The sequence below is a fragment of the Rattus norvegicus genome, chromosome 17, assembly GCF_036323735.1.
Source record: "Rattus norvegicus strain BN/NHsdMcwi chromosome 17, GRCr8, whole genome shotgun sequence".
Lineage (NCBI taxonomy): Eukaryota > Metazoa > Chordata > Mammalia > Rodentia > Muridae > Rattus > Rattus norvegicus.
This window is the reverse complement of record NC_086035.1, coordinates 58,973,471-59,001,392: the sequence shown is the minus strand read 5'-3', so window position 1 is coordinate 59,001,392 and position 27,922 is coordinate 58,973,471. Positions and strand designations below refer to the sequence as shown.

The following is a 27,922-nucleotide window of genomic DNA, read 5'->3' as shown; positions in this document are numbered from 1 at the left end:
CAATTCCTGTGTCTTGCCACATTAACTGCTCAGCACACAATTACACCTGCCAAGGGATACACTTTTACTTCACCTGAAACCTGGGCTTTCCTTTCCCATTTTCTTTTTGTATTGTCTCCTCAATAGACCATAAAAGAAATCACAGAAAGGAGATAAAAGAGATTTAGAGCTGAGACACCACAAGAAAAATAATTTAAAATAAAGCATAATTTAAAATAAAGTATTTCTACTATTATGGTTAGGGTGTTTTTTATTTATTTTTATTTTGTGTGTGAATGTTTTGGCTGCATGCATGTATGTGCGCCACGTGCACGCCCGGTGTCCATAGGGATCAGAAAACCATGCCAGACCCTCTGGAGTTAGAAACAGATTTCAGCACCATTTGCGTGCTGGAAAACAAGCACCAGTCCTCTGAAAGAGCATCAACTGCTCTTAACTGCTGAGCCATCTCTCTAGCTACTATGCTGGTGAGTTTTAATTGTCAACTTGACACAAACTAGATCCACCTGTGGAGAGAGTCCCGGTGAAATACTGTCCATATCTGGCTGGCCTGTGGGCATGTCTGTGGAAGGTGGCCATCTGGCTGGCCTGTGGGCATGTCTGTGGAAGGTGGCCATCTGGCTGGCCTGTGGGCATATTTGTGGAAGGTGGCCATCTGGCTGGCCTGTGGGCATGTCTGTGGAAGGTGGCCATCTGGCTGGCCTGTGGGCATGTCTGTGGAAGGTGGCCTTGCCACACCATTCACTGGGTTTGAGTCTTGGGTTGTGTAAGAGGGAAAATGAGCTCAACACTGGATGTGTATCTCCCCCAACCCCCACCCCTGTGTGTGTGTGTGTGTGTGTGTGTGTGTGTGTGTGTGTTTTCATGGATGTGACCAGTCACTTCAAATTCCTATTGCCTTGATTTCCATGCTTTGATGGATTATCCAACCTAGAATTGTGAACTAAAGTAAGCCCTTTCTACCCTAAGTTGTTTCTGTCAGGGTATTTTATCATGGCAACAGAAACAAAACCAGCACACCTACATTTTGGAAGTTATAGATAAGGAAAAGGCACACTGGAAATGGCAACTGGATGTCAGACCACCTCCTACTCACTACCAGATCCACTATCAACCCTGTTGATAGTGAAGGAAGGCGGGCAGATTCTTAACAAATCAGAGGTCAGCCACAGGCAACACAGCAACTCTAGCCCGCAGTCCAGTCAGTCAGTACCTGCTGGTGAGAGAAAGGTGACATAGCAGCATAGGGTTAGGGCTTCAAGCTTATACCTTGAATCTTTTCCTTATAAAAACAAACTATGGGTACTACCAGTAACAAAGCTATCCTAATTATAATGAATTTATTTGAATGTTCTGGCATAAGGATATTTTATCATGGGGCTGGAGAGGTGGCTCAGTCATTTAGAACATGTGCTGTTCTTGCAAAATACCTGAGTTCAGTTCCCAGCACCTAGGTTGGGAGGCTCACAACTATCTATAACGAGCTCTAGGGGAACCAGCTGCTTCTGGCCTCCTTGAGAACCTACATTCATATACACATAGACATACACACAGGCAATTAGAAAGTAATATTTTATAAAAAAAAATACTGGATCAAACTGGATATTCTGGCCCCACCTGTAATCCAAGCCCTCAGAAGGCTGAGGCGAGAGAATTGTGAGTTTAAGACCAGCCTGGACCTACATGATAAATGTACATAGCTACATTCCCAAGAGCAAAACAAAACTGATCCAACTTGTGATATCGAAAATGACATCTTGGGTTGTTTTTTAAATGTTAACATTCCTAAGGTTGCAAAACTTCACAATGGAGGGTCATTGGCAGAAACTCTCCAGACCATCTGCAGGACGCCTGGTACAGCACCCATCCTGTGTGCAGAGCTCCACGTCTTCCCTTTCAAACACTGTCTGTCTTGTTACAGTGCTGTCGACTAAACATGAAGCCTTGCACACTCCAGGCGAGTGCTCCACACTGAACTCTGCCCCTAGAGCCCTGCAGTTGTCCTCTGATGAAATGGCTCAGTGTTTGCAAGGCTGTTGACCCAGTGTAGCAATAAGTTCATAGTAGTGGAACTCATTCCAGATAATAAAAATATGTTGTCTCTTTAAAGATAATAGCAAAGCAGCACAAACTTCTGTAGGATTAAACATACTACATACATAGTAGGAAGCTATAGTAAATGTTCAGATATTGAAATAAACACCAAATAGTACAAAGAGCAACCAACATGGTTCTATTGAAAACTGTCTTCAACTGTGGCACCCAAGGACAGCAATACAATATTTTCTTTACAAAGTGACAATTATAAAAATCTATAAATGCACAAACTCATTTGTAGGCTATTCTCATGTAGCCGTGTCAGGCTATTCTCATGTAGCCGTGTCATCAGAATATACTTCCTTTCATTCTTCCTGAGGTATCTCTGTGGTTTGATTTTATTGTCCTACTGGAGAGATGCACTGCCTTTGATCATCCTTTCCTAAAATGATTCTTAAAACCTGCAAAATTTGTATTGCATAGGACACTATTCACAACAGAGACTGGGAACTGCAAATATGTCGCACTGGAACAAGTCTTAACAAATATTTCATTTTAAGAATTTGTTACATACATTTTTTACAGTTTGTCTCTTCTAAAAAATTGACTTTAGAGGTAAGAGCAAATTAAATACAACGAAGCATCTTAGGAATGTTAGTTTTAGAAAGTTAGATGAATGATACAAAGGAAAAAGCCATAATTCTTGCCGGCTATATATTGTATTGCATTCAAAAGCAACTGTACATGCTGTAATCAGTTCATAGTTAAATATTTCTACTAATCTGTTTTGGGAGAGCAAATGTCTTTCAAGGTTTCAAGCTCCTCTATAAGCTTCTTGTTCTGAACTTCCAGCACTGCGACTCGGCTCTCCAGACACTTCACATACTCTTTCTTTCGACGTCGACATTCTTTAGCAGCTTCCCTGAAAAAAGTAGAAGCAGAAGGGCAAACAAAACGTATGTTGCATGCTATTGGCAATAGAGCAAGCTTGGTAATGGGAGGAGAGCTGCATTCCGACCCGTGGAACAGTGTTCCCAATTCACACCCTACAGCAGACTGTATTCTTAAGCAAGGGTTAAGAGACCCATCTACAAGTCCATATGGCCATTACGAGGATGCTGCATCGCCTGCCCCATTAGAGTTCACAGTCAACCAGGTCCAAGTCAAACACAGTTACTCTGCTTTATGGCAATAAAGGTCTTTGAGGGCCTTGAGTTCCTCAATGAGGGTCTTGTTTTGATTTTCAAGCACAGCCACACGATTTTCAAGACATTTGACATATTCTTTCTTCTTCCTGCGACACTCCCGGGCAGCTTCCCTAGAACCAACACAAGGCAAATGACAACAGGAACAACCTCCCAGCACAATCCAGAATGGCTCCATGGACATCTGTCCCCCCCTTTTACCCAGTCAACAGCCAACCGATCTGAAGAAAGTTATGCAAAGCTACCAACAAAAAGAACAAAGCACATGCCTTGGAGAGAACAATAGACCAAATGAAGAGCACTGGTAGCTTTACACAAAAAGTGTTCTCTTGGGCCATCCATGCCACGACAAGAATGACCCTCTGTGTTCAATAAACAACAGGAGAACCACATGCCCAGCAGAATCTCTACTAAGACATTCACAGATCCTTTCAGTTCTCTCAGTTAACTTTTGGTTGTCAAAAAACACACATGCTCATCACAACAAGAAAATTTCACTTGATGAAAATGAGTATAAGAATCTATGAAGTCTCAAATGCCAATATTAAACAGTTGAGTACTTTGAGACTAATCTCAACAAAACAATCATGGTTGTCAGAAACAGTATTCTGAACAGAAAACACAACATAGATGAAATTATAACAATAAATAAAACACATGGATGTTTATGCACCAAGGGAAAATGGGCACTACTCATGAAAATCAAAAAATGGCATAACATGACGCAAAACTTCACAATGCAAATAATTCACAGCAACAAGTATTAGAAAACCACAATTACAAATACAAAGGGAAGCTGGCACAGTGGTACATGTCTGTAAACCTGGCCCTTGGGTGGTAGAGAACCACAGTACAAAACCAGGGGCTGGAGAGATCAGTGACTACAAACACTGGGTGCTTTCCCATAGAACCCAGAAGATTCAATCCCAAGCACCCACATACTGGCTCATGACTGTCTATAATTCCAGTTCCAGGGTGGCCACCAGGCATACAAGTGTTGCACAGGCATACAGTCAGCCCAAATACGCACATGCATTTTAAAAAAAGGTCAGGGCCAGCCTCAGTTACTTTACAAGTACAAGACTACTCAATAGTCTATCACAAATAAATAGACAAACAAATTTATAAGAATGGCAGCTACTAGCGAACTGAAAAGAACTATTATGCAGTTACCTAACCACATGCTTTTAATGCACATTGAACACAGTTCACAGCACGTTAAGCAACCCAAGCGAAAAGACAGACCAACAAGCATCCAAAGAATTGAAACTAACAAAGATAAGTTACTTTTATTCATGATTCCAGTAAACAATGACTAATATTGCCCCCATTTTCTCTCTCCTTTTTTTTAGGATGGGAACTACTTCACTTAACTGCTCTAGGGAGAGGCACTCTGATAAAGCTTTATTTGGGAGTATACTCAGTTCTCAGAAATTGTCAGTCACTGTCACTCAACTGAAGTCACAAAGGTAATGTTGCATGATACCAGTCACTGCAATGTCAGTCAGCAATGCCATCCCCCAACTGTGACACATGCGACAGACATGGCCAACTGCTGTATTTTTAGAAGAATTGACTCTCATGGAATGGATCTCTCTTTCCTCATGCAAAACAAGTCAGCAAAAAACCTATGTTGAAATCCAATGGGTTGCAGGAAAAAGAATAAACCCTAGTTCCTAGCTAAGAGTGCTGTACTCTCCCTGTGAACTCACCAAATGCTGGACAAGTGGGCAGTGAAAAAATAAAACATGTCAAAGTAAATGGAGCTTGGTAAAGCAGGGGTTACAGTAATGCAAATGGTGCACAGGGGAGAGTGTCGGCATGTCCAAGCACACATAGCTGCCAGTCGGAGAATTGAAATATATTTATAAGTTAGCTATGTTTTCATCATTAAATATGTTAAACTCTAAATATGAAAGGAAAATAGTCTCTCTATACAAAATTTGAATGAAAGTTTAAATACAGTGTTGTGAGGTGGTCAGCTTTTAACCTCTTTCTTACTATAAATATCCACACTTCGTATCAGACACAAAGCTTTAGTGATCACACAAGTGGTTGGTATATTCTCAGCTGTGGGGAATACCTGTTTCTTCTATTAATAGGTAGCTCAGTTTGCAGGCCTGAGTTTGACCAAATCCATCCTCAGCACGGAGAGGAACCCATATGGTAAACTACAGGAAAGGGTGAAAGCCAGGTGTGCTGCATACTGTACCAGCAACACTCAGGGGAGAAGGAAGGCAAGAGAAGCACACATTCGAGGCCAACCTGGACCACACAGTCTCAAAGCCAATGTCAAGCTAAACAGGAAATGACAGGGATACAAAGGAATCAAAGCTACTACTGACCCATGTGGTAGGGATATAATTAAGTATCTGTTATCACTATCAGCTGACCCCTCACCTTGCTAATGTAAAACCTGCATCCTCTTCATGAAGTCCACACTGAAGCTTTACATCAAGGTCCTTTTGAGATGACCTTGCTGTAAAGACAGAGGAAGGCTCTGAAAGAAAGACCTGCTAGACAGCATAGCCTACTTCTGGTCCCCTGGCTCTATAATCCTGGCCAACTTGCCACTCAACCATTCCAACTCCAGTTCCTCATCTACAGAGCGAGGCTAGAACCACTCTGTGCTCACAGAGTTGTGTGAGACTTAAGGAAACTGAAAGAACAAGTGCTTGAAACCTGCCAAGCTAATGCTGAGTCTCCCGACAGTCATATGCTATTGCTTTTCTCTAGCTACCTCTAGTGCCGACACTGGCAGGCTACATAATGCTCCTCATTATAATGTCCCTTATAGTGGGGACCTATTTCTAGCCAATGAAATGTAAGTAAAAGCAGCCAGAAGCATCTTCTAGAAAAGAATCTTCTGGAGTGGGGTTGAGGATTTAGCTCAGTGGTAGAGCACTTGCCTAGCAAGCGCAAGGCCCTGGGTTCAGTCCCCAGCTCCGAAAAAAAAAAGAAAAAAAAAAAAGAATCTTCTGGAGAAACAGACTGAGTTAGCTGCACTCTTTGACCACAGCCATCCTTCCCTCTTCCCGTCATCATCAGCAGCAGACATCCTGTGGCCACGATAACAAAATGTACATGCTGAGGGTGCAACAGCAAGGAGCCTGGGTCCCGGGACACCAGGAACCTTTGTTCTGGCTGGACATACCTCTGTATCTGCCATAAGGGTCAAAACCTGACTACATGCTCTAGCATCTATTTTCCTTGGTTATTAGTAGCCCAAATATATGCTAATAGTTATTAATTACATAATTTAAATACAGGTGTGTGCCAGTCTGACACATATGCTGGAAACCAAATGTGGGTCTTTTGGAAGAGCAGCCAGTGTTCTTGACCTATGAGCCACCTCCAGCCACTTCTGCATCTTTAAAGCAAGAACACCGCTGAGGAAAAACATGACCTGGGACAAACCACTAATAAATGTTTCTATTCTTATCATCCTACTTCTAGTGTATGTGTACCTACCATCTACAGTCAGTTTGGCAAATGTAGCCAACTTAAGGAGTTCCACGGTATATGACACTGAATCTTTTTTAAGAAGATTTATTTTTGTTTCTTTTAAAAGCTTTTGTTGTAGTTGTTTGTTTTTGTCACCTTGGGTAGCCTAGAACTGAATATGTAGACCAGGCTGACCTCAAACTCACTATATCCACATGCCTCTTCTTCCCAAGTGCTGGAATAAAAGGTGTATATCACCACCCTCAGCCCTACTTTTATGTGCATTTGCAGGAACTTATGTACGTGCAACATGTGCATATCTGATGCCTATGGAGGCCAGAACAGGGTACCCCCCACCCGAGAAATGGAGTTACGGGAAGTTATGAACCACCATGTAGGAGCTGGAACCTGGGTCCTCTGCAAGAGCAGCAAGTGCTCTCAACTGCTAAGTCATCTCTCCAGTCCTTATTTTTATTCTTTAACTGCGTGTGTGTGTGTGTGTGTGTGTGTGTGTGTGTGTGTGTGTGTGTGTACTACACACAACCACATGCCATGCCTGCATAGGTGCCTTCGAATGCTAGAAGAGGGAACTTGGAGTTACAAGGTACTGTGAGCCATCAGATATGGTTGCCGGGAACAGAACTCAAGTCCTCTGCAGGAATACTAGATGCTCTTAGCTGCTGAGTCATCTCTCTCAGCTCCCGAACTGTCATTTAAAGAATCACTAACGTAGTGAACTTAACCACCTAAGACAAGACCCAGTTTCCAGGACAGTGATGAGCTCAGAACTGAGTTTCAAGGAGTCCATTGCCACAATCTGTAGATCAAAGACCACAGTCTGCTTCTGTTCTCCAGACAAGGAGAGCAGATGACCCCACCTAATGTGCTTCATTTTCTTGTAATTAGGATATAATTTAACACTAAAGAATAGGTGACAAAATATACTGGGAAACAGTTAAGACAACTCTGTTCATTTTGAAAATCAAACTGAGTTGTACCATTCTCTATAATAACTAAAGAATTAATATGCAAGTCATATAAATAAAATGCTATTACTTGAGTGTGTTTTTAACATGACGGACAGGCTGGTGCCTGAGCAGGGAGTTGCTCAAGAGACAGACTCAGAGCACAAGTGGGAGAAGATGAACGCACTCCCACTGCAGCACGAGCCATTAGCGAGATGGCAGGCACATGAGTAGATTTTGTTATTTTTTATTTATACATGACTAGAATTTGTCAAACGAACATGTACTTCATTAGACTGGAGTAAAAACAAAACAAAGTAGCTAGAATGATAAAATACAAAGCGATGCTTTAACACTTAAATTTATTTTCCTAATAAAAAAGCTAAAAATTCAGGGTCAGAGATATATCTCAACGTTTGCCCAGCACGCCCTGGGTCCCAAGTTCTACCTATAAATGTACTTGCCAGAATACTATCTCATGAAGTATATAAAACAAACTTATGATTAAAATCTAATAATAGGTATTTAAGATTACATATCTTTTGATGTTTCTCACATGAAGGAACGTATCTGCTGCTTATGGAGCACCAGTGACCAGGAACTCGGCAGAAGACACACTATCATCATACGTACACATGAAGCCAGAGAACACGGAACGTGAGAAAGAACTTAGCAAGTGCACACGAGGAGCCCCACAGTAGCGCATGCTTCCTACAGTGGCTCTACATCACCTAGGGCCTTACCTGTTTTTCATCAGCCTCAGCTCCCGCTTTCGAGTTGCTTCTTCTGCTAGTTGCTGGGGACTGTGCAGACTCCCTGGTGAGGCAGCCATCACCACACCTTGTGGCAAAGCAGTAGTAGGAGCTCGGATCTGGTAAGTTGGCATGTCACCTGTGGCAGCTGCAATGAAACAAGGTATTACAAGCTTATATCACCAAGACACTCACTCATACTTCACCTAAAACTAACCTTAGAAATGGTACATGTCAGTAGAGGTTGTTTTGTAGAGGTAAAAATTATTGTTCTTAGTATTATAGGGATCTTAAACATGAAGAATTTTATATGACAAATTAAAGCAAAGTTACAAATATTGTAGCCTCTCCCCACCATTTTAGAAAATGGCTTAGTTCATTTTAGACCTCTTTTTTTCTCCCCCCACCCCTTTAGACCTCTTTTATCACAAGCTAAAGCAACAGGTTGTTGACTGTAGCTCATTTAGCTATATCGGCAGTGTGCTGGTGAGTATAAGGAGCTGTTCCCTGAGGACAGGAGTGAGGATCCCTGCTCTGCAATCTGATGAATTCCACAGTGAAAACACTTGCACTGTAACAAGTTCCACCAAGTTCAAAGACAGCAAGATGACCTCACTCAGGGTCAAGCTGAGAAGAGGCATGCTCACGGTGAAAATGACCTGAAGATTATTCGAAACTGTAAGTATTTGAGGACAACTGATGCTTTCAGTGGAATCTATTTAAGTGTGTGAACATATATAAATACACTGATAATTGTTAATAACAGCTATTTTCACCACCAGCTCACAAGAGTCCTGAAACTTAACAACTGGCTTGAGTCAGCCAGTAAAGGCAGACCAGTATATCTCCACAGATACTCTAAAGAGGCACGGCTGTCCCTCTGGAAGCTCCAACTGCAACTTCCATTTGCCCGCACCTAAAACAGATATAGAAAGCCTCCCAATACCAAAATAAGAAAAGAGAAAAGACTAAGGCAAAGGAAGGAATCTAACTGACTGCATATTCCTTAACAGTAACAGGAAGAAAGGGAAGAAAAAACAGTACAGTTCTTAAACCAGTCTCTTCAGTAAAGCCCTCAATTTATTTTCATAACAGTTGCAAACATCATACACAAGGACATCTCTTTAGAAGTGCAAACTTTAAATATTTAAGGAAAAATAACAACATATAAACTAACATTCTGTTGGTCATTGTATAATAAGAGACAAGAGCAGGAACCTAGACCACAGTCCTCCCACTTTTCTTTACCCAATCCAGGGAAGGTTATAAGTCAACAAATGCTGAAACAATGCCCCAGCTGGAGGCTGACCAGACTGTCTAACGTCCACACAATAGCCAGTGATGAAGTTTGCACACCCCTGCCCTCAAGTCCTGCTGGCAGCCTCATACGTACCTGCTTCCACCCTTCTTTGAAAGTGCTCACAAACATGTGTAAAAACAATACTGAAAGAGTGAAGACAGTGAGGGGTTCTTCTGTCACTGCCAGACCCTAAATACAGAAACTGCTTTTTTAAGAAGGAGAGGAAGGCAGGAAAGGGAGGAAGCAGTTGTTTCACCATACTCTCTTCTGTTGTACACAGTTGCTAGTTTCTATAATATGAGTGAGAAAAGAATGTTTGAAAGCTTAAGGCATTTAAAGCTTAAGGTTTAAGGGCATTCTTTTCATTTTTTTAAGGGAAGAGAAGAAGAGACACATCACAGATACAACTGTTGTTTCTGGTATCAAAAACAGCATATGCCTAGCAACCGCAAGGCCCTGGGTTCGGTCCCCAGCTCTGAAAAAAAAAAAAAAAAGAAAAAAAAACCAGCATATTAAAAACAAAACAGGGGCTGGGGATTTAGCTCAGTGGTAGAGCGCTTACCTAGGAAGCGCAAGGCCCTGGGTTCGGTCCCCAGCTCCGAAAAAAAAGAACCAAAAAAACAAAAAAACAAAAAAACAAAAAAACAAAACAAAAAAAAAAAACAAAACAAAGCAAAACAAAAAAGCAACAACAAAAGACCTTTTGTCTGTCTGCAGAAGCTACAGAAGCTCTTGGAGAACCAGACTTGGCAACATGAGGGACAAGGGCAATGCCAAATAGGGCATTCCTCAAACCTGTCCGGCAGAAACTTAGTCGCTTTGTATCTGCAGGGATGATATGTAGGATATATTACCTCTGATATATCATAGATGTGGGACTTCATTGTGTCTCAGACATGCATTCATTCTATTTGTTATAACACAAGTTCAGGAGGCCAACTCACTAGTTCAAGCAAGAAGCAGGAATTAGTGTAGCTTAAAAGTTTAAAATAAATTTCTCTCACAACCCAAAGACTCTATAATACACTTCTAATAGTGAATGAATAAATTCTATACATGTAAATATCTTAGTAATGTATACAAAAATAATGGGAAAAATCTTTTGAGGGAATCTAAAGGTCAGATTTCTTTGAAAGAAGTTATGAGAACATGTTTATATTAGTGTCAGTTTCTAACATTATAAATTCAGTGGTAATTTCATTCTATACTCTCTAGTGACATGATTTTATTCCTGTATCATTTATAAAGCCCAATTCCTGCCCACTAAGTAATAAAGGTATCAAAACTATTTTTGTAAGGCTTTTTATATATGATCTTGCTATGTAACTCAGATTGGCATTAAGCTTCCAACTTTCTTGCCTCAGCCTTCTAAGTGTTGGGAGTTACAAGAAAGTGCCACCACACCTGACTTTAGAATTTCATATTTATCTTTTGAGAATCCATAAGTGACATATAAGGGCTTAAAATCATGCCTGAAGATAAATAATAAGAAAATATATGTGTACTGCTATAGTTTACCCCAAGTTTATTCTCAGGCAGGCAAGAATGTTCAGACAAGTCAAGAACACTATCTTTTCACTTTATGCTCTGGAATCTAGCACAGGACTTTGTATTTAGGGTGCTTAATGGACTGATGTGTCCTCGACAAAGTCAATTTTAAAGTCCCTAGGGTAATGCTGTCATCTGGAGTGTTCAGTGAACATTCTTCTGTGGACATGTTATTGTAACTCTCTTTAACACAGAGATATATAAAGTCCCATGAGATGCTACATGTTCACTCAATCTGGTATTTCTTGACAAAAGATACTGTTCTTTCTCAATACACTTTAGATGCGTCAACCACAGCAGCTTTAGAGGCAGGGGTTCTGATAGTGTACATCTAACTCCTGGCATGAAAAACAATTTCTGGAGCTGTCAATTCTGATCATAAACTTCATACCTCTCTTTTTTCAAGCTCTAACACGGTACAGCAGAAAAGGCATTGGACTTGGGGGTCTGGGTTCTAGTCCAGCTCTGCCACTTACCAGCCATGTGACTTGGGGCAAGGTCAGTCTCCTCATCTGTAAAATGGGGATACATCATCTCATTTCATACTCACAAGAAACCCTGTAATATATGTCAAAGTGTCTAGCACAGTGCCTGGCACACAGAAGACATTTAACACATTAGTTCCCTTCCAATCCCCTCCCTCCATGTCTGAAATATAGTGTTCCAAATTACACTTATATTATATGGAGCTAAAAGGTTTATAACACCACCAGTAATTTTTCCCATTAGAAGCTCCCCTTCTAACAAGTCTGATAAATTAAAGTGAATGACTCCTAGTCCTTTGGGAAAACAAGTCAGATACAGAAACAAAGAAAAAAGTAATAAATACTCCAACTGCCTATTTTGATAGATTTAAAAAAGAAACCATTTGTCAATACCCCAAAAGATTGATATTTTATTTATTTATTTATTTATCAGGGTGCATATTGACTGAATACAAGGAACTTTGTTGGTTTGCTTTGGTGCTTTGGGACAGGACCTTGAACTCACAATCTTTCTACTTCAGCTTCCAGAGTACTGGGACCATAGCCATAAGCCACCATACCTACCAAGTCTCCACCTTTATGCCATTTCACTGATCTTAAGAATGCCCCAGTAAATAGGAGGGGTAACTCAGAAGTCAACCTTGTAACTGACAAGAGCGGCTTTCCCAAAGCTCCAAAAACCCACTGGCATCTTCCTTGTCCCTCCTTCAATTTTCTACCCCTTCCCATTGCTCCTTCCTCTCCGTGTAAATGAAATCCTACATAGAGGTGACTAAGCAGGCAGTGAGAATTTTCAACTGTGTTTGAAATCCTATACAGAATTAAGTCATTAAATGTTTTCAGTTTAAGGCCAGAAAAACAGCTCAAAGGTATAAAAAGTACTTGTCATGCAAACCTACCAACCTGAGTCTGATCACTTGGAACCCAGGAGGGAAGAGAACCAACTTCTCAAATCCACATGCATGCCATGGCATGAGCTCCATGTGCGTGTGCACGTGTGCAGGCATACACACACACACACACACACACACACACACACACACACACCCCTGCATACATACAAACTAATAATAAATAAAAAATTTTAAATAAATATTTTCCATGTTTATTTATTGAGACATAGTTAACAAATTAAGATTGTATTTATATATTATAATCAAGATGTACAAATAATACTTTGATGTATTTGTATACAACATGAAATAATTAACATATTCAATCTAAGATACACATAAAGGGGCTTCTTAGATTGTTTATTCAATGAAAGTATTAAAAGTTAGGAAGCCTATGAAAAAGACAGGAAATTATGAATACTGAAACTTAAGGTTCTACAGAAAGACAAATGCCCTATTGCTTTATCAGAATAGTGGTCTAGGAAAACCCTCCATTTTGATTAAAGTGGTGCTAGCTTCACTGTAGACATTGGAAAAGCTGTGTCTTGCTTGCTGTTATGATCCATGCTACATTAGCATTTATGTATCGGTGTCATGAGAGCGGCATAGCATAGTATGCGCAGAACCAGAGGCTTCTGAAGACCTGAGCCCGCTCCACTGATGGCTGGCTTTATAACTCAGAAGAGCCCCTGCCTACTCTGATCTGCATTCAGTCACACCACTGTGCAGTAGTGTGTGCCCTGTGTGGTCAGTGAACATGAGTGTAAAGCACTCTCCTTTCCCGTTGTTTCATATGGCTTCCTCTAGGTGAGCCTCTAGGGCTTCAGCCTGTACTCTCTTCCCTCTGGATCGCCTTTACAATCTGAGTACTTTGCTAGCTCTTTCATTAACTTGGACTTATGCTTACTTGTAATATATTTTACATATATTTACATAAATGCAAAAATGTTGACATAGTTGCTTTACCAGACAATATGTTCAGATAGAAAAAATAAGACAGGAAAAAGTAAAATAACTTTACCAAAGACTGCATTAAGATGTATCTGCCAAGTGGACCCAGCATAATAGCTGTCCTATGAGCTCTGAGGCCTTACTGAACTAAAAGCAGGCTATTCTTCTATCTACTTCCAATACAAGTATAATTTGCTTTAATATCAACTTAAAAGTTAAACCCTAATCAAAACCATCCCATTATGTTACATTTTCCTAACAGAAATCACAAAAGTGTGTATTCCTGTTCTCCTGCAACAAATACTAAGATACTATTTCCCAAATCTGAATAGTTGAAAAATTTAAGAATTCTGAAAATAAGCTATTAAAGTCCAGGTCTTAAAATGGTAAGCTCGGCTCCTAACATAATCAATTGTAAATAAAACAAAACAAAAGACAATAGAAATTTACATTACACCAAGCAGAATCAACAATATCATCCTTTTATTTGATTCCATGATCCTATTATAGATGCCATAAAGATCTTTTTGGGGGCAGTCATCAACATAAGAAGCCTGACTTGGGGGGCTGGGGATTTAGCTCAGTGGTAGAGCGCTTACCTAGGAAGCGCAAGGCCCTGGGTTCGGTCCCCAGCTCCAAAAAAAAAAAGAACCAAAAAAAAAAAAAAAAAAAAAAAAAAGAAGCCTGACTTGGGTCCAGATCTCAGGTATACATTATAGACCATGGGTCATAAAATCAATTTCATGGGTCAAGCTAACATTTAAAGCAAAAAAAGAAAATAAGATAGGAAACGATTGTGTTTTTTGTTACTTTTGTGTTTGAAACTTGCATTATATAAATTCAGAGTGAGACACATGTCACTGTGCCATGATATAAAATGCTGGTCATGGTCAAAGATTTCTAAGCCAATTCCCTCAGCTTGACAACCCAGACTATCCCGGAGCTGAGAATCCAAAGATTGCTGCTAAGAGCCTCGCTGCCACACTGCTGAAAACGCTCTTCAATCAGTTGCACTTTTGCTCATTAATAAAAAGGATATAAATTTCATTTGTTTTCAATATGATACTTTTTCAAATGTCACTGTGAAAAGTAACAGATTCAGAAAAATAGTTATTTCCAAACTACCGTTGGGTCCTGTGGGAAATGTTTTATATTGTTCAACATTTATAAGTTTCAGTATTTTTGAAATTTTGAAATTTGAAACTGTGGCTTAGTGCTGGTAAACAAACTATAATGAGAAAGTGCTTCAAAAATTATATGTTCATTCTATCAACACAAGTGTATGTGACTATATCATTTACAAGCAATGGCTAAATTTTAATGTAAATGTATACCTATAGATATACTTGGTACTTTAATTATTTTATTGTATTACCGTATTCTCTCCTGTTCTAACAATCAAGTGGTGAATAGAAATTTAAAGTTTGCTTAGAAGAAACAAACCGACAATTTTTCTAAAGTAAATGCATGCACCAAAAGAGAAAAGTCGTTGACTTTAGGGTTTAGGGCGCCCCAGTTGCTCCCGAGCTGCTGTACTCTACTGCGCATCTGTAGCCATCACAAACAGTGCCAGCTGACGAAGCAAGCGCTTCCTAAAGGCTACCTCGGAAACAATGCAATGTGAGCTGTTCTTGGTCAAGACAAAAGTCTTTCAATCCAGGATGAGGGCTGAGACCCAGTGACTCTAAAGAGCTAAACTGTGGGGAAGCCATAATCGTCTCCATTCTCAGTTGAACTGCAAATTCAGAACTGGGTTACAAATAAATCCAACTGAATAAACAATGTCACAAACCACACAAAGGTCACTGGTAACTCAGTATTTCAAAATCACTTATCTATTACTAAGAAAACAAAACATCATGAACTTATTACAAAGTGTAAGTAGAAAAGACTGAGGAAACAATGAAAGACAAGCAGGCCCCTGACAGGGCACTAGAGGGCACTCTGCCTATAGATCTAGCGAGCACCAAAACCTCGGCCTAAATATAGCCCACTTGTCACTAGGCAGGTGCTGGGAGAGCCTCTCCGGAGGTACGACTTTACCAAGCTTGCCAAACAGCCCCTGAGCTGTGCTCATGCAAGCATTACAGGCCTAATGCGTTCCCATCTTCAAGCAGATACTTAACTTACCACAAGACAAATGCTAAAGTTGCTAATCCGTCTGAAGAGGTTCCCACAGCCGAAAGCGGCGGTGAACTAGTTAACAAACTTGCAATCTGTCCACCACGCTTGACAAAGCAGAAAGGAACTGACTAAATCACAACATGACTCGGAGCTGACGTCAATGTGCAGCTCACTTGGAGTTTAACTTTTCCACTTCCCCGCTGAAACATGATTCCAGGAAATGTAATGACGTCAGCCCTTTGAACTCAATTAGCTGAAGAGCGGACCATTTTTTAAAGGCAGGAGGAAAGAACAAGCAGGCTGAAAACATCCATTCTTAACACGCTGTTTCCCCTATCCCATGCGAGCTAGCTCCTACCCAGTGGCTCAACGGTTTACAACGTGGACATCAGATATTTTAACTGGTAGCTAGATTGAATTTCCAACAGGTTGCAGATAAATTATTAGCCTATTTTAGTGAGGCAGAACGAGTAGGTAAGATAGGAGTGGAGGTAAGATAGGAGTGGAGGAAAGGGGAAAAAAGCAGGGACGGCGAGCAAGCGAGCGAGCCCGCAGATCACTGCCTTAGTCAACAGAGCAGTAAAGCCCCGGAGCAAAAGATACAATAGCACTATAAACAATCGCACTATGATGGCTTAACAAAGCAGGCTAAATGTGCAGAAGTGCATGAAAAGAAACTTATTATGCATAAGCGAGTAAAAAAAAAATCACACTTCCTAAAACACTCGGAAGTTCCTAAATACTTCTAAACCCTATATTAAAACGAAACAAAACAAAATTAATGTAAATCCCCCTTTATGTTCTTACCAGTTTCATCTCCAGTTACAGCCATGTTGGGCTTTTGCATACAGAGTGGTCTTGTTGGCCGTACCACAGTCCAAAATAAAGTGTTCCAAACTAGCAAGCATGTGTAAGATAAGTAGGAGCACTGACATCACAGTGACGTCACCAGCCTATCACTGCCATCAATTTGCTTTGTCACATAGCAGCTCACTGAAAGCAAAGCCCTGTAAAAACTCTTCCTGTAATAAACCATCCGAATGTTCTTGTTTCTCACTTTTCACATAAAAATCTTTTCAGATGGGCTCTGGCAAAAAAAATAAAAATGAAAAGTTACAGGGTTGTAGCTCGTGGAGCTGTGGAGACAGGAGGAAAGATGAGCCTCATCTGTCTCTCAGAACCAAAGAAGGAAGCGTTTGGAGACCCACATTTCAGGGACTGAACAAAAATCCTGAAGTCAGTACAAAAAAAAAAGAAAAAGAAAAAGAAAGAAAGGAAGGAAGGAAAAAAGGAAGAGAGAAAAAGAGAATAAAAGCATTTCATAGACACTCCTAAACTTACTGAGTTAGAAATATCCGAGTACCTCCACTCAGTTATACTCTCATTTGCTAAACCATTTGCTATCACTCCATAAAATCTAGCTGTTCCCAGAGTGACTTGGAATTTGTTCACTTTGCCGGAAATGAGGAAATGCTGAGTGTGGAAACTCACTCTGCCAAAGCAGCAAGTGGAATACGGTGTCTTCCTAACTACCAGGGTAACGTGAACTTGCTGCTGTTTGGTCCTTTTGACACATATAAATAGAAATGTGAAATTCAATGTAATATCTTGAAGTTTAATGGTCTTAAAATTCATAACTAAAATTGCTATTCATATTTTTAATGTCAGCTTTTATATGAGTAACTTGGTGAGATTTCCACACATGAAAAGCTGGATAATTGCTGAAATTTTAGCAAAGGCATACCAGGCCCCACAGCGTGGAATGTTTTCACCTTTACTGAAGAAAAAAGGAAGGAAGGAATGGAGGAAAGAAGGAAAGAAGGAAGGAAGGAAGGAAAGAAGGAAGGAAAGAAGGAAGGGAGGAAGGAAGGAAGGAAGGAAGGAAGCAAGCGAGCTAGCTGGCTGACATGTTGCTTCATGAGATCCCCCACCCCGTAAGTTATAAAAATCCACTTTCCTGTATGATTAAAACTCAACCTGACTTTATATTAATGATCTATTTGTTTGTCATAAATAGTAACTTTTTGAGACAGGGTCTCACTATGTATCCCTGGTTGGCCTGGAATTCAGAGATCCACCTGCCTCTGCTCCTGTGTGCTGGGACTAAGGGTATATGCACCACCACATGTGACACAATGATTTCTTTTAAATGCTATATGTTTACATTGTTCAATCAAGCATACTGCAGGAAAGGCAAGGACTTTGTTGAGCTACAGGTGAGGTGACCACAGGGCACAGGGTTTTGCAGAATCCTTGCAATGAAACTGGAATTGCAACTGAAGATTAAAGACAAGGACTTGTGCAGAGTCTCAACAAGGCTCCACCAGAAGCCAGGTTTACTTTTATCTCAATATGTCTTTGAACTTGCACATTGACATCTAATAAATACTGTATAAACCGGGAAGGGCCCATGAGAGGGCTCAGTGGATAAAGCATGTGTTACCAACCCTGACAACCTAACCTTGGAAGGAAAGAATTCTTGAAAGCTGTCCTCTAACATGTGTATGGTATACCTGTGCCCACACAATAAAAAACAAATGTTATTTTTAAGGTGGGGATGATTGTTGCTATTAGGAAAGCTTTAATACAGCCCTACACTGAACTGTTGCTGACCTTACAGTATTTTCAGATATAGGGGGCTTTTTTATTTGACCAGGGCCTCCCTCTGTAGCCTTCAAATTGGTAATTCCAGGTGCTGGGATTATAGACATATACACCACTTCCATCTGGAAAATGGTCACATTTATCACATGACAGATCTTGGTAGATACTAAAGGCTGTAATGCAAATAGAACTTGGCACTGAGGCGGGACAGAGAGTGGCAGCACATGTGATCTATTCCCTAAGATGAAGCATTGGGAACTGTGGGGTTGCCTAGGCCAGATTTAGAAGGCCATGGAAGTCTTCCTGGAGGAGGTGTTATCTAAGATGAAACCTGAATAACATAGAATCTGAGGAAAGGGTACCTGTTAGGACAAATAGTAGATATGAAGGCTGTGGAGGAAAAACAGGCCTGTCAGAGAACATGAAAGAAATGGGATACATGTCAGGAAGATGAGGGAAGGCCTGTGAAAGAACAAGGCCTACACAGGAGGGAAAGGGAGGCAATGCAATGGATGTCTAACTTTGCCTAGCACATACCAAGCGTCTGCCGACATTCTCAGTGTAGTCTAGCACTGTGCTACAGAGCAAATGCCTGTGCAACCCCTCATTCCTAGGCTGAAATCCTAACCCCAGTGTAACAGGATTGGAAGTAATTACATTTTTTAAGTACAGCTCTTCTGTGTAATGATTTTAAATATTTTAAAGATGTATTTATTTATTATATATATGAATACACTGAAGCTGTCCTCAGACACACCAGAAGAGGGCATCAGATGGTTGTGAGCCACCATGTGGTTGCTGGGATTTGAACTCAGGACCTCCTGTAGAGCAGTCAGTGCTGTTAACCACGGAGCCATCTCTTCAGCCCCTGTGTAATGACTGTGTTCTAAGGAAAACATCCCTTCCCTCTCTCTATTGGGAAGATAAGGCCCCGAATGAGGCGGGAAGACTCGAGTGTCCCAGATGCTCCAGAAACTAAGATTTCTGAGCCCTTTCCCAGGGTTATTACTGCACGAGTACTGGCTGCTGAGCAGAAGGGGCTCTTCCACCCTAGAGCTGCCTGCTGGGTGGACAGGGCGCACCAGGCCATCGGCTATGCGAGGCTGATCTTTTCTGTGATGCAGCTGCATTTGAATCCCCATGTTCCTAAAAGTGACCTGTAAGCATATATGCCTGTAAGCAACCAAATCAACGCATGAGTTCACGGCGCAGGACTTGGGGACAATCATTCCCATGTCATCACTGCCACACCAGCTTGAGCTAACAGACATTTGTTCACGTTTCCAGGAAAAGTTATGTAACAAGATTTCATTAATTGGGTTAATGTCCTTAACACACAGGCCCTAGAGAGCCCCTTGTCTTTTGCACCAGGCACGGAGACAGATAATGGTTCTATGTGAATCAGCAGGTACTTCAGACACCCTTAGGTTTTTAGATTTCCCAGTATCCAGAACCATAGACATATATATGTGTGAATTATGAAAGCAATTCAACCTATAGGATATCGCACTTTGAGCAGATCTGGGGAACGCATGTGGAATATTGGGGCACCCACTCTAACCTGAAGACACAAGAGCATAATGAAGCAGCAGAGACACTGGAGATAACATCTTGCTTATAAAAATATTAGTGGCCCAGAATCATTAGAAGATGATGAAAAGAATTTAAATGAACTCTGCCCCAAAACTGAGCCAGGAGCAGAACCCCTGCCCAGCATCATCAGGAGAGCTGAAAAGGTGCTACAGCTCCCAGCTCCAGGAAGGCTGGCCGTTGTGGTTATCCAGACCACAGGGACAGCTAGCTAGATAGGTGATGACAGGAGGAGGAGAAATGAAAACCTTATAACTTAATACAGGGGCTCTGGACAGAAAGGGATAGAAAGTGCAAAGGTAAACTATGAGTTTCCAGCTTGAAACAACAGAAAACAGAAAAAGCAAAAAGGAGGCTGGACCTAGTCACAAAAGAACACACATGGTATGCACTCTCTAGTAAGTGGATATTAGCCCAAAAGCTTAGAAACCTCAAAATACAACTTACAGACCATATAAAACTCAAGAAGAAGGAAGGCCAAAATGTGGATGCTTCAGTCCTTCTTAGAAGGGGGAACAAAATACTCAAAGGAAGAAATACAGTAACAGTGAGTAGAGCAGAGACCGAAAGAAAGGCCATTCAGAGACTGCCCCATCTAGATTCATCCCATATACAGCCACCAAACCCAGTCACTATTGCTGAAACCAAGAAGTGTTTGCTGATAGGAGCCTGATATGGATTTCTCCTGAGAGGCTCTACCAGAGTCTTACTGATACAGATGAGGATGCTTGCAACTAACCATCAGACTGAGCACAGGGGCCCCTATGGAGTAGTTAGAGAAAGGACTTTAGAAGCAACCCCATAGGAAGAACAGCAATATCAACCAACCAGAGTCCCCCCTACCCCAACTCCCAGGGACTAAACCATCAACCAAAGAGTACACATGGAGGGACCCATGGCTCCAGCCGCATATGTAGCAGAGGATGGCCTTGTCCAGCATGGATAGGAGAAGAGCCCCTTGGTCCTATGAATGCTCGATTCCCCAATGTAAGGTAATGCCAGGGTGTTGAGGTGGGAGTGGGTAGGTGGGAGTGGGTGGGTGGGAGGGGGAACATCCTCTTAGAAGCAGTGGGAGAAGGGATAGGAGAGGGGGGAACTGGGAAAGGGAATAACAATTCAAATGCAAATACATAAACTATTCAATAAAAAAAAAGGAGGCTGGAAAATTGCTTAGTCAGTAAAGTGCTGGCCACACAAGCTTGAGGATCTAAGCCTGGTCCCTAGCACCCACGTGAAAATCCAGGCCCAGCATTTGCCTGCAATCCCAGCAGTTAAAGAAAGAAACCCACCCAGATACAGACGTTTATCTGATATACATGTACATGTATACTCCACACGCAAAAATGAATATAGGTTTGAAACTGGTGAAAAGAAAATTATTTTAAACCCCAAGGCATAAAACTTAGGTATATAGTAATAACATAAAACATGAAAAAAGTCTAAAAGCATTTTTAAAGTATCAATTTTGCAGCATCAATTTCTCCTGTAAGAAAGGTGACATGAGAAGACTTTATTTGTTTGGAAAAACAAGGTTTAAGCATAGGAAAATTTAACAAAAGGTTTTAATTTTAATGTAAGATAAACATTAGTGTGTAGACACTATTTTCTCTCCATAGAACAACACCACTTTTTGTCTTGTTTTACTATTTTCTCTCCATAAAACACCACCACTTTTTTGTCTTTGTTGCTGTTTGTTTGGGGATGAGGGGACAGGATGTCACTACAGAACCCTTGTTAGCTGGGAACTCAGTCCAGGCTGGCTCAAGTAGTGCTCGGCCTCCCAAGTACTGGAATTACCGGCATGCACCAGCGTACCCACCTTCAGTCTTTCTTATGCTAAGTTAGATCTATTTGTGTAGCTTGTTGTTGACACGTGCTTCTGTGCTGTGCTGAATAGACATGCATACGTGTGTGCATGGCCAGTTGTCCTCTGACTCTGCTGACTTCTTTGAGGTAGGAACTCTTTTTTTTAACCTGGGGTTCCTATTTTCTCAGCTAGGATGGAAGTCAGACAGCCCCAGAAATCCCTGTCTGCCCCTTTGGAGACATGGTTACAGGTATCTGCACTGTGGCTGACTTGTGTGAGTGCTGGGATCTAAACTTGAGGGCTCATCACTGTGCAACAAGCACTCCTAACCCCCGAGCCATGTTCCCAGACATCTGCAGACTCTGTGCTCTCATTACACCCCACACTCACCCCCCAAGTACGGAAGAGGAAAAGGAGTCATCAACCAGGCACACCACTGTACATGCCTGCAATCTCAGCATTGAGGAAGCTGAGACAGGGGAATTTCTTCACGTTCTAGGTCAGCTGGGCCATATTTCCAAGAAATAAAGAAGAAAAGTGAGTGTAATACATTCTAGACAAATTGACCCAAAAGATTGGAATTAAAATGTGGTTTAAGTTGTATTAAATACATGTCTTATACTTATCATAAGCACAGCTGAATGAAGTTAAAATAATGTAGTACCTAGTTTGAACCAAACTCATGGCTACATCTTGTTTGATTTCACCACAGAATCCTTTCATAAGATCTACAAGAGGCCCTGGGTTCGGTCCCCAGCTCCGAAAAAAAAAAGAACCAAAAAAAAAAAAAAAAGATCTACAAGAGTCCTCCTGTCCTCTCTTGTTCTTCCCCTCTTCCCCTTTGTCCCTTCTCTCCCCATTCCCCTCCCCCTTCTCTCCATGTGCTCATGTGCCTCTACTCTTCTCCCCCCTCCCCTCCCCTCCCCTCCCTCCTTCCTTCCCTTCCTGTCCCCTCTGCGCCTACTAACCTCTTAATTCCCCTCCCCATGCCCTGAATAAACTGTATTCTATAATAATAAAAAAAAAATCTACAAGAGTCTATTAGTCTTCACACTAAAAAGGGTCTAAAAGATAGAAAAATCAACACTTGTTTTAAATAAGTTGTGTGAAAGTTAGACTTGGAAAACAAGGTAGGAAAAAAGAACAAATTCAAGATATCACTGACTATATACTAAAATGCCCCCATAAAAAGTAATAGAAAAATGCTGGAGCCAGTGAGGTGGCTCAGTCAGTAAAGGGTTTTTGCTGTAAAATCCTGATAAGCTGGGTCTGATCTCCAGAACCCACATAAAATGTGAACCAACATATAAGACTCCAAAGTTGTCCTCTGACCTCCATTCACATGCCATGGCATGAACACTGTGCTCTCTCTCTCTCTCTCTCTCTCTCTCTCTCTCTCTCTCTCACACACACACACACACACACACACACACACAGTACAATATAAACAAAAGTTTTTAAAAATACACTGGGTACAGCATGTGACATTAATGCAATATATTTAACTTAAAAATGCATTCATGTTCCCATCTCCCCTTGTTTTATCATGCCTCTCTGAAATTACCCTTTCTTCAGAGTCAGTGAAAACCATACTTTCAATTCTCCGAAGTATAAACATTTCTTTGAATGTTTTTTAAGTGATCCCACCTAAAAAAATCTACCCCAATATATTTCACAGTACTACAGACAGACACTAAAATGTGTGACACAGTACTCTAAATGCATTAGATTAATAAATATACCTTGAACAACAACCTGGCTGCCTGGGACAAAGAACTGCTGTGTGCCATCGGCTGATTGTGCTGCATACTGTACAATTGTAGCACCTGGCGGAGGAGCTCCTGAATTTGTCATTGTTAATGCCTGGAGTCCCTGAACACCATCAGATCCTGGGTTAGAAATCTGGATTGTTCCACCTTGGGCTATAGCAACTTAACAGAAAAAGAGAAGAAGTATTAGATAATTCTGAGTTATTTTAATCCCCTTTTGGGAGAATATAATATATTCTATTCACTACCATTGCTTCCTCTGTTACTTTCTAAGTGGGACCAATAAGAAAACCGTTAGCTTCTTTATCGTGGGGTGAACTTTGTAAAAGATTATCAACATCGATGTATTTTATTTTGGTTTTGCTGTTCCGTGTATTTTGTATTCAGAATTTTCTTTAATTCCTAGAGTCTACAAAGTTTCCTTCTAGGCATCCATGCCACCATTATTTTATTATTATGTTTATGGATGTTTTGGCTACATGTATGCCTGTGCACCACATGCATCCTTGTGTCTGTGAGCCAAAAGGGCACTGATCTCCTCGACTGAGTTCCATGGCTGTGAGATACCGGGCAGATGCCGGGAATCTACTCTGGGCCCCGAAGAGCAGCCATGTTGTTAACTGCGAGCCATCTCTCCAGGCTCCTCCACTAAACTACTTAAGAGGAAGAGTGAAGAGGAAGATAAAAAGTCTGGCTTTGAATTATTACCTATTCTTTCAAATATTTTTGGTTGTAAGCAACATTCTTTGAGAATTAAGAAACGGTCAGTAAGATTTCCAGTTAGCACAGCAATTACATTAGGCTTGTATTTCAAGTTACCTAACTACATATCTAATTTATTATGGAAGGCAGCTAAGGGCGTAGAGTGCATGTTCAGATCTTGCACTAGGCTCGGGGTTCAATTACAGGCATTCACTGAAAGGAGGGAAGGAGGGAAGGGAAGAAAAGGGAAGGAAGAAGAAAAGAAGGCAGGCAGGAAGGAGGAAGAAAGGAAGAAGGAAGAGAGGGAAGGAGGGAGCCAGGAAGGCAGAAGGAATTTGCAATTCTAAGTGAGTTGAATGAGGGTTTCAAATTCCAATTACAGAAATTGAATTTTCTCTTTTCTGTTTGAGACAAGGTCTCATGTATACCAAATCTTAACAGTGAACTCACTTGCTAGCCAAGGATGACCTACTTTTGCCCACTTGTTGCTGAGGTAACAGGCCTGCACCGTTATGCCCAGTTTCATAAAGCGATGGGGATTGAACCCAGGGCTTCATGCTTGGGGGGCATACACTCTAACAAGAGGACAACATCCTAGCCTCAGAACTTCACTTTCAACAACAGTACAATATTAGGCTTCTGTAGCTCTTTTCACAATACTGAGAGAAATAAAGAATTACTTTGTTTTTTCCTATTTTTTTTTACTTTCCTCCTTTTTAGTATTTTTAAAGTAATTTTTCTCTAAATTTCCAACTGAAGATTTTTTCATAATATAAACATTACAATATTGAGTCTATCTCATTATTATCTCTATATCATCTCATTTTGTCATTTATTTAAAATATGTATGTTTGAAAAATATACTTCTTTTATTTTTCAAAACATAATTAAAAATTAAAATACACATGCACACGCATACACCCCTCATATCCCCAGCACAGTTGGCGCTAGCACATGCCACCATGCAGGGCATGGAAAACAATTCTACTGATAAATCTCTGACATTAGCCTTTAATACTTTATACTGGCATTATGAAATGACAGAGGACATTCCCATTCAAAAGGGTGACGATTGTTGGAGACTAAAACTTAATGTTTCAAGCAGGAAGCTTCTGAAAAGCCAAAATATCCAAAGATGGAATAATTTGCTTTTAATAAACATCAATCAGGAGAAAAGGTAGAAAAATAAGATACATCTGAATGAATTTAAATATATATTTTTATGATAGCCTTTAAAACAAACAACAAACAAAACTTATCAGCCAGGCATGATGGCATGTGCCTGTAATCCTAGCAGTCTGGAGGCATGGCAGGATAGCTGTGAGTTCTAGTCTAGGCTACAATGAGACCCTGTCCTAAAATAGCAAAACTATTACAGAAGTTTCCAACATATATAACAGTGGAAAGAAATGTGTTTGTTGTTTCAAGTTTTTTATGTGGGGTCTCATGAAGTCTGGGTTGTCTTAGAACTAGAAGATGACCTTGAACCCTTGATTATACTGCCTCTACCTCCTACGTGCTGGGATCACGGGCACACACTGCCACACTCAGCTGGGATCACAGGCACACACTGCCACACTCAGCTGGGATCACAGGCACACACTGCCACACTCAGCTGGGATCACAGGCACACACTGCCACACTCAGCTGGGATCACAGGCACACACTGCCACACTCAGCTGGGATCACAGGCACACACTACCACACTCAGCTGGGATCACAGGCACACACTGCCACACTCAGCTGGGATCACAGGCACACACTGCCACACTCAGCTGGGATCACAGGCACACACTGCCACACTCAGCTGTGAAGAGGTATTTCTGTCATTCATTCATTCCCTTACCTATTCATCTCTTAAGCCACTAATTTTTAGTTATACATCCCCCAGACCAATAAGGCAAATTTTAGGTCTTATATAATTGACAAAGACAGAAAACATGGATTTAAAAAGTGGAAACCTAGCCAGGCACAGTGGTGCACCCCTTTAATACCAGCACTGTGGAAGAAGAGACAGAGTTAGGCAGATGATTATGAATTTAGGCTCAACCTGTCTACATGTTGTATTCCAGCCAGAGTTCCACAGTAAGAACCTGTTTCAAAAAAAAAAAAGTTCCCAAAAGAGGAGCACAATATATTCAACTTAAAGTAAGACCTGAGCTCCTTTTACTTGATGAATGTTTATTTTCAATCCTAAACTTTTGTATAGAAGTAATTCAAATACACAAGCACATAAATATTTAAGCAGATGTAATTTAAAACTACTTTAATTTCAAACTATAATTAGAAGATTCAAAACTGAAATCTCACATTAATTTTATTGTTGTTGGGGTTTTTTTGTTTGTTGGGTCCTTTGTTTTTGTTTGTTTGGTACAGGGTTTCTCTGTGCAGCACTGACTGTCCTGGAACTCACTCTGTAGACAAGCCAGGCCTCGGACTCAGAGATACACCTATCTCTGCCTCCCAAATGCTGGGACGAAGGGTGCAAAGGGTGCATGCCACCAAGCCCAGCGACTATATTAATATTCAACAAGACAGCAGGAGCGGGCTGGTAGCAGAGTAGAATGCACGAAACACAAGGCCTTGGTGTTGCACCACACTAGAGCTGTGTGTGTGTCCGTGTATGTGTGTCTGTGTGTGTTCTGTGTGTGCTGGAGAGGGGCAGAAGGAAATGGGGAGAGAGACCCATGTCTTGAAAGCCAGAGGTACAGAGAAGATACAATCACAGTAGCTATTAGAACAGCAACACAAGCGTCAAAGAGCCACATTTACATGTCAATAACTACTTAGATAATTTTGAAAGTTACTCGAGGGATATAAGTAATGTCACTGCTAAGAATATACAAATTCAGGGCTGGAGAGACGGCTCAGTGGTTAAGAGCACTGACTGCTCTTCCAGAAGTTCTGAGTTCAATTCCCAGCAACCACATGGTGGCTCACAACCATCTGTAATGGGATCCAATGCCTTCTTCTGGTGTGTGTGAAGACAGCTACAGTGTACTCATATAATAAATAAATAAATCTTTAAAAAAAAAAAGAATATATATTCAGTTTCTTTAGAATGTGTAAACCAATTGCCTTTATGAGAAAAGTATTTATTCATAAGAGCATCCTAAGGATTCTGAATTCTTATGATAGATATGTACATGTATGAATGTCATAATAATTCACATTCCATAACTAGTAAAATATTTTAATTCTTTAAGCAGTTCATAATGTCCATACTTGTTATTTCGTGAAGGTGGATTTTAGTTTGGCCCACTTACCTTTAATATATAAGAATAAAAAGATGAGTCATAGAGACTCATTCCAATAATGTTCTCAGGAAAACACCATAGGAGCACAGAAAACTCACGGGACATCCAAAAAGAATCATGTGAAGCCTTGGCAGCAGCCTTCCATTGTAAAGAAAAGATTGGGTAGAGCAGAGTGTGGGTTTAAAACCTTTTCTAAGAGAACAGTTTATTGAGTTAAAATTTTTAGTCACTTGGGGACTAGAGAGATGGATCAGTGACTAAGAGCATATGGCTGCTCTCTCAGAGGACCCAGGTTTATTCACGGCACCCACATAACGGCACACAACTATCTGTAATCCAGGCCCAGAGGATCTGAGGCTCTCTTCTGACCTCCTCAGGTACATAGGACACACATAATGAACAGACAAAAATTCACGCAAAAAATTACCCATACACATAAAAATATTTTTTAATTTCATTTAAAATTGTAAGACATTTGTCTTTTCACTT

At 40.8% G+C, this 27,922-nt stretch overlaps 1 protein-coding gene across 46 annotated transcripts in view; it reads right to left on the bottom strand.

The window, feature by feature from the left end:
* Positions 1-232: 232 nt before the first annotated feature.
* The window catches only part of Crem (cAMP responsive element modulator), a 69,150-nt gene continuing 41,460 nt past the window's right edge, over positions 233-27,922 (bottom strand). For 7 of the 46 annotated variants that reach the window (XM_063276102.1, XM_006254051.5, XM_039095381.2 and 4 more), the window contains 4 exons: positions 23,448-23,636; positions 11,728-11,763; positions 8,395-8,551; positions 1,559-3,355 (listed from right to left, as the gene is read on the bottom strand). In XM_063276102.1, the coding sequence (XP_063132172.1) occupies positions 3,211-3,355; positions 8,395-8,551; positions 11,728-11,763; positions 23,448-23,636 (527 nt within the window). In that variant the 3' untranslated portion in view covers positions 1,559-3,210. Of the gene's footprint in view, positions 3,356-8,394; positions 8,552-11,642; positions 11,810-15,710; positions 15,904-16,511; positions 17,135-23,447; positions 23,637-27,922 lie in introns of those variants that run through there. The other 39 variants (XM_063276086.1, XM_063276084.1, XM_006254061.5 and 36 more) reach the window with 20 other exon arrangements.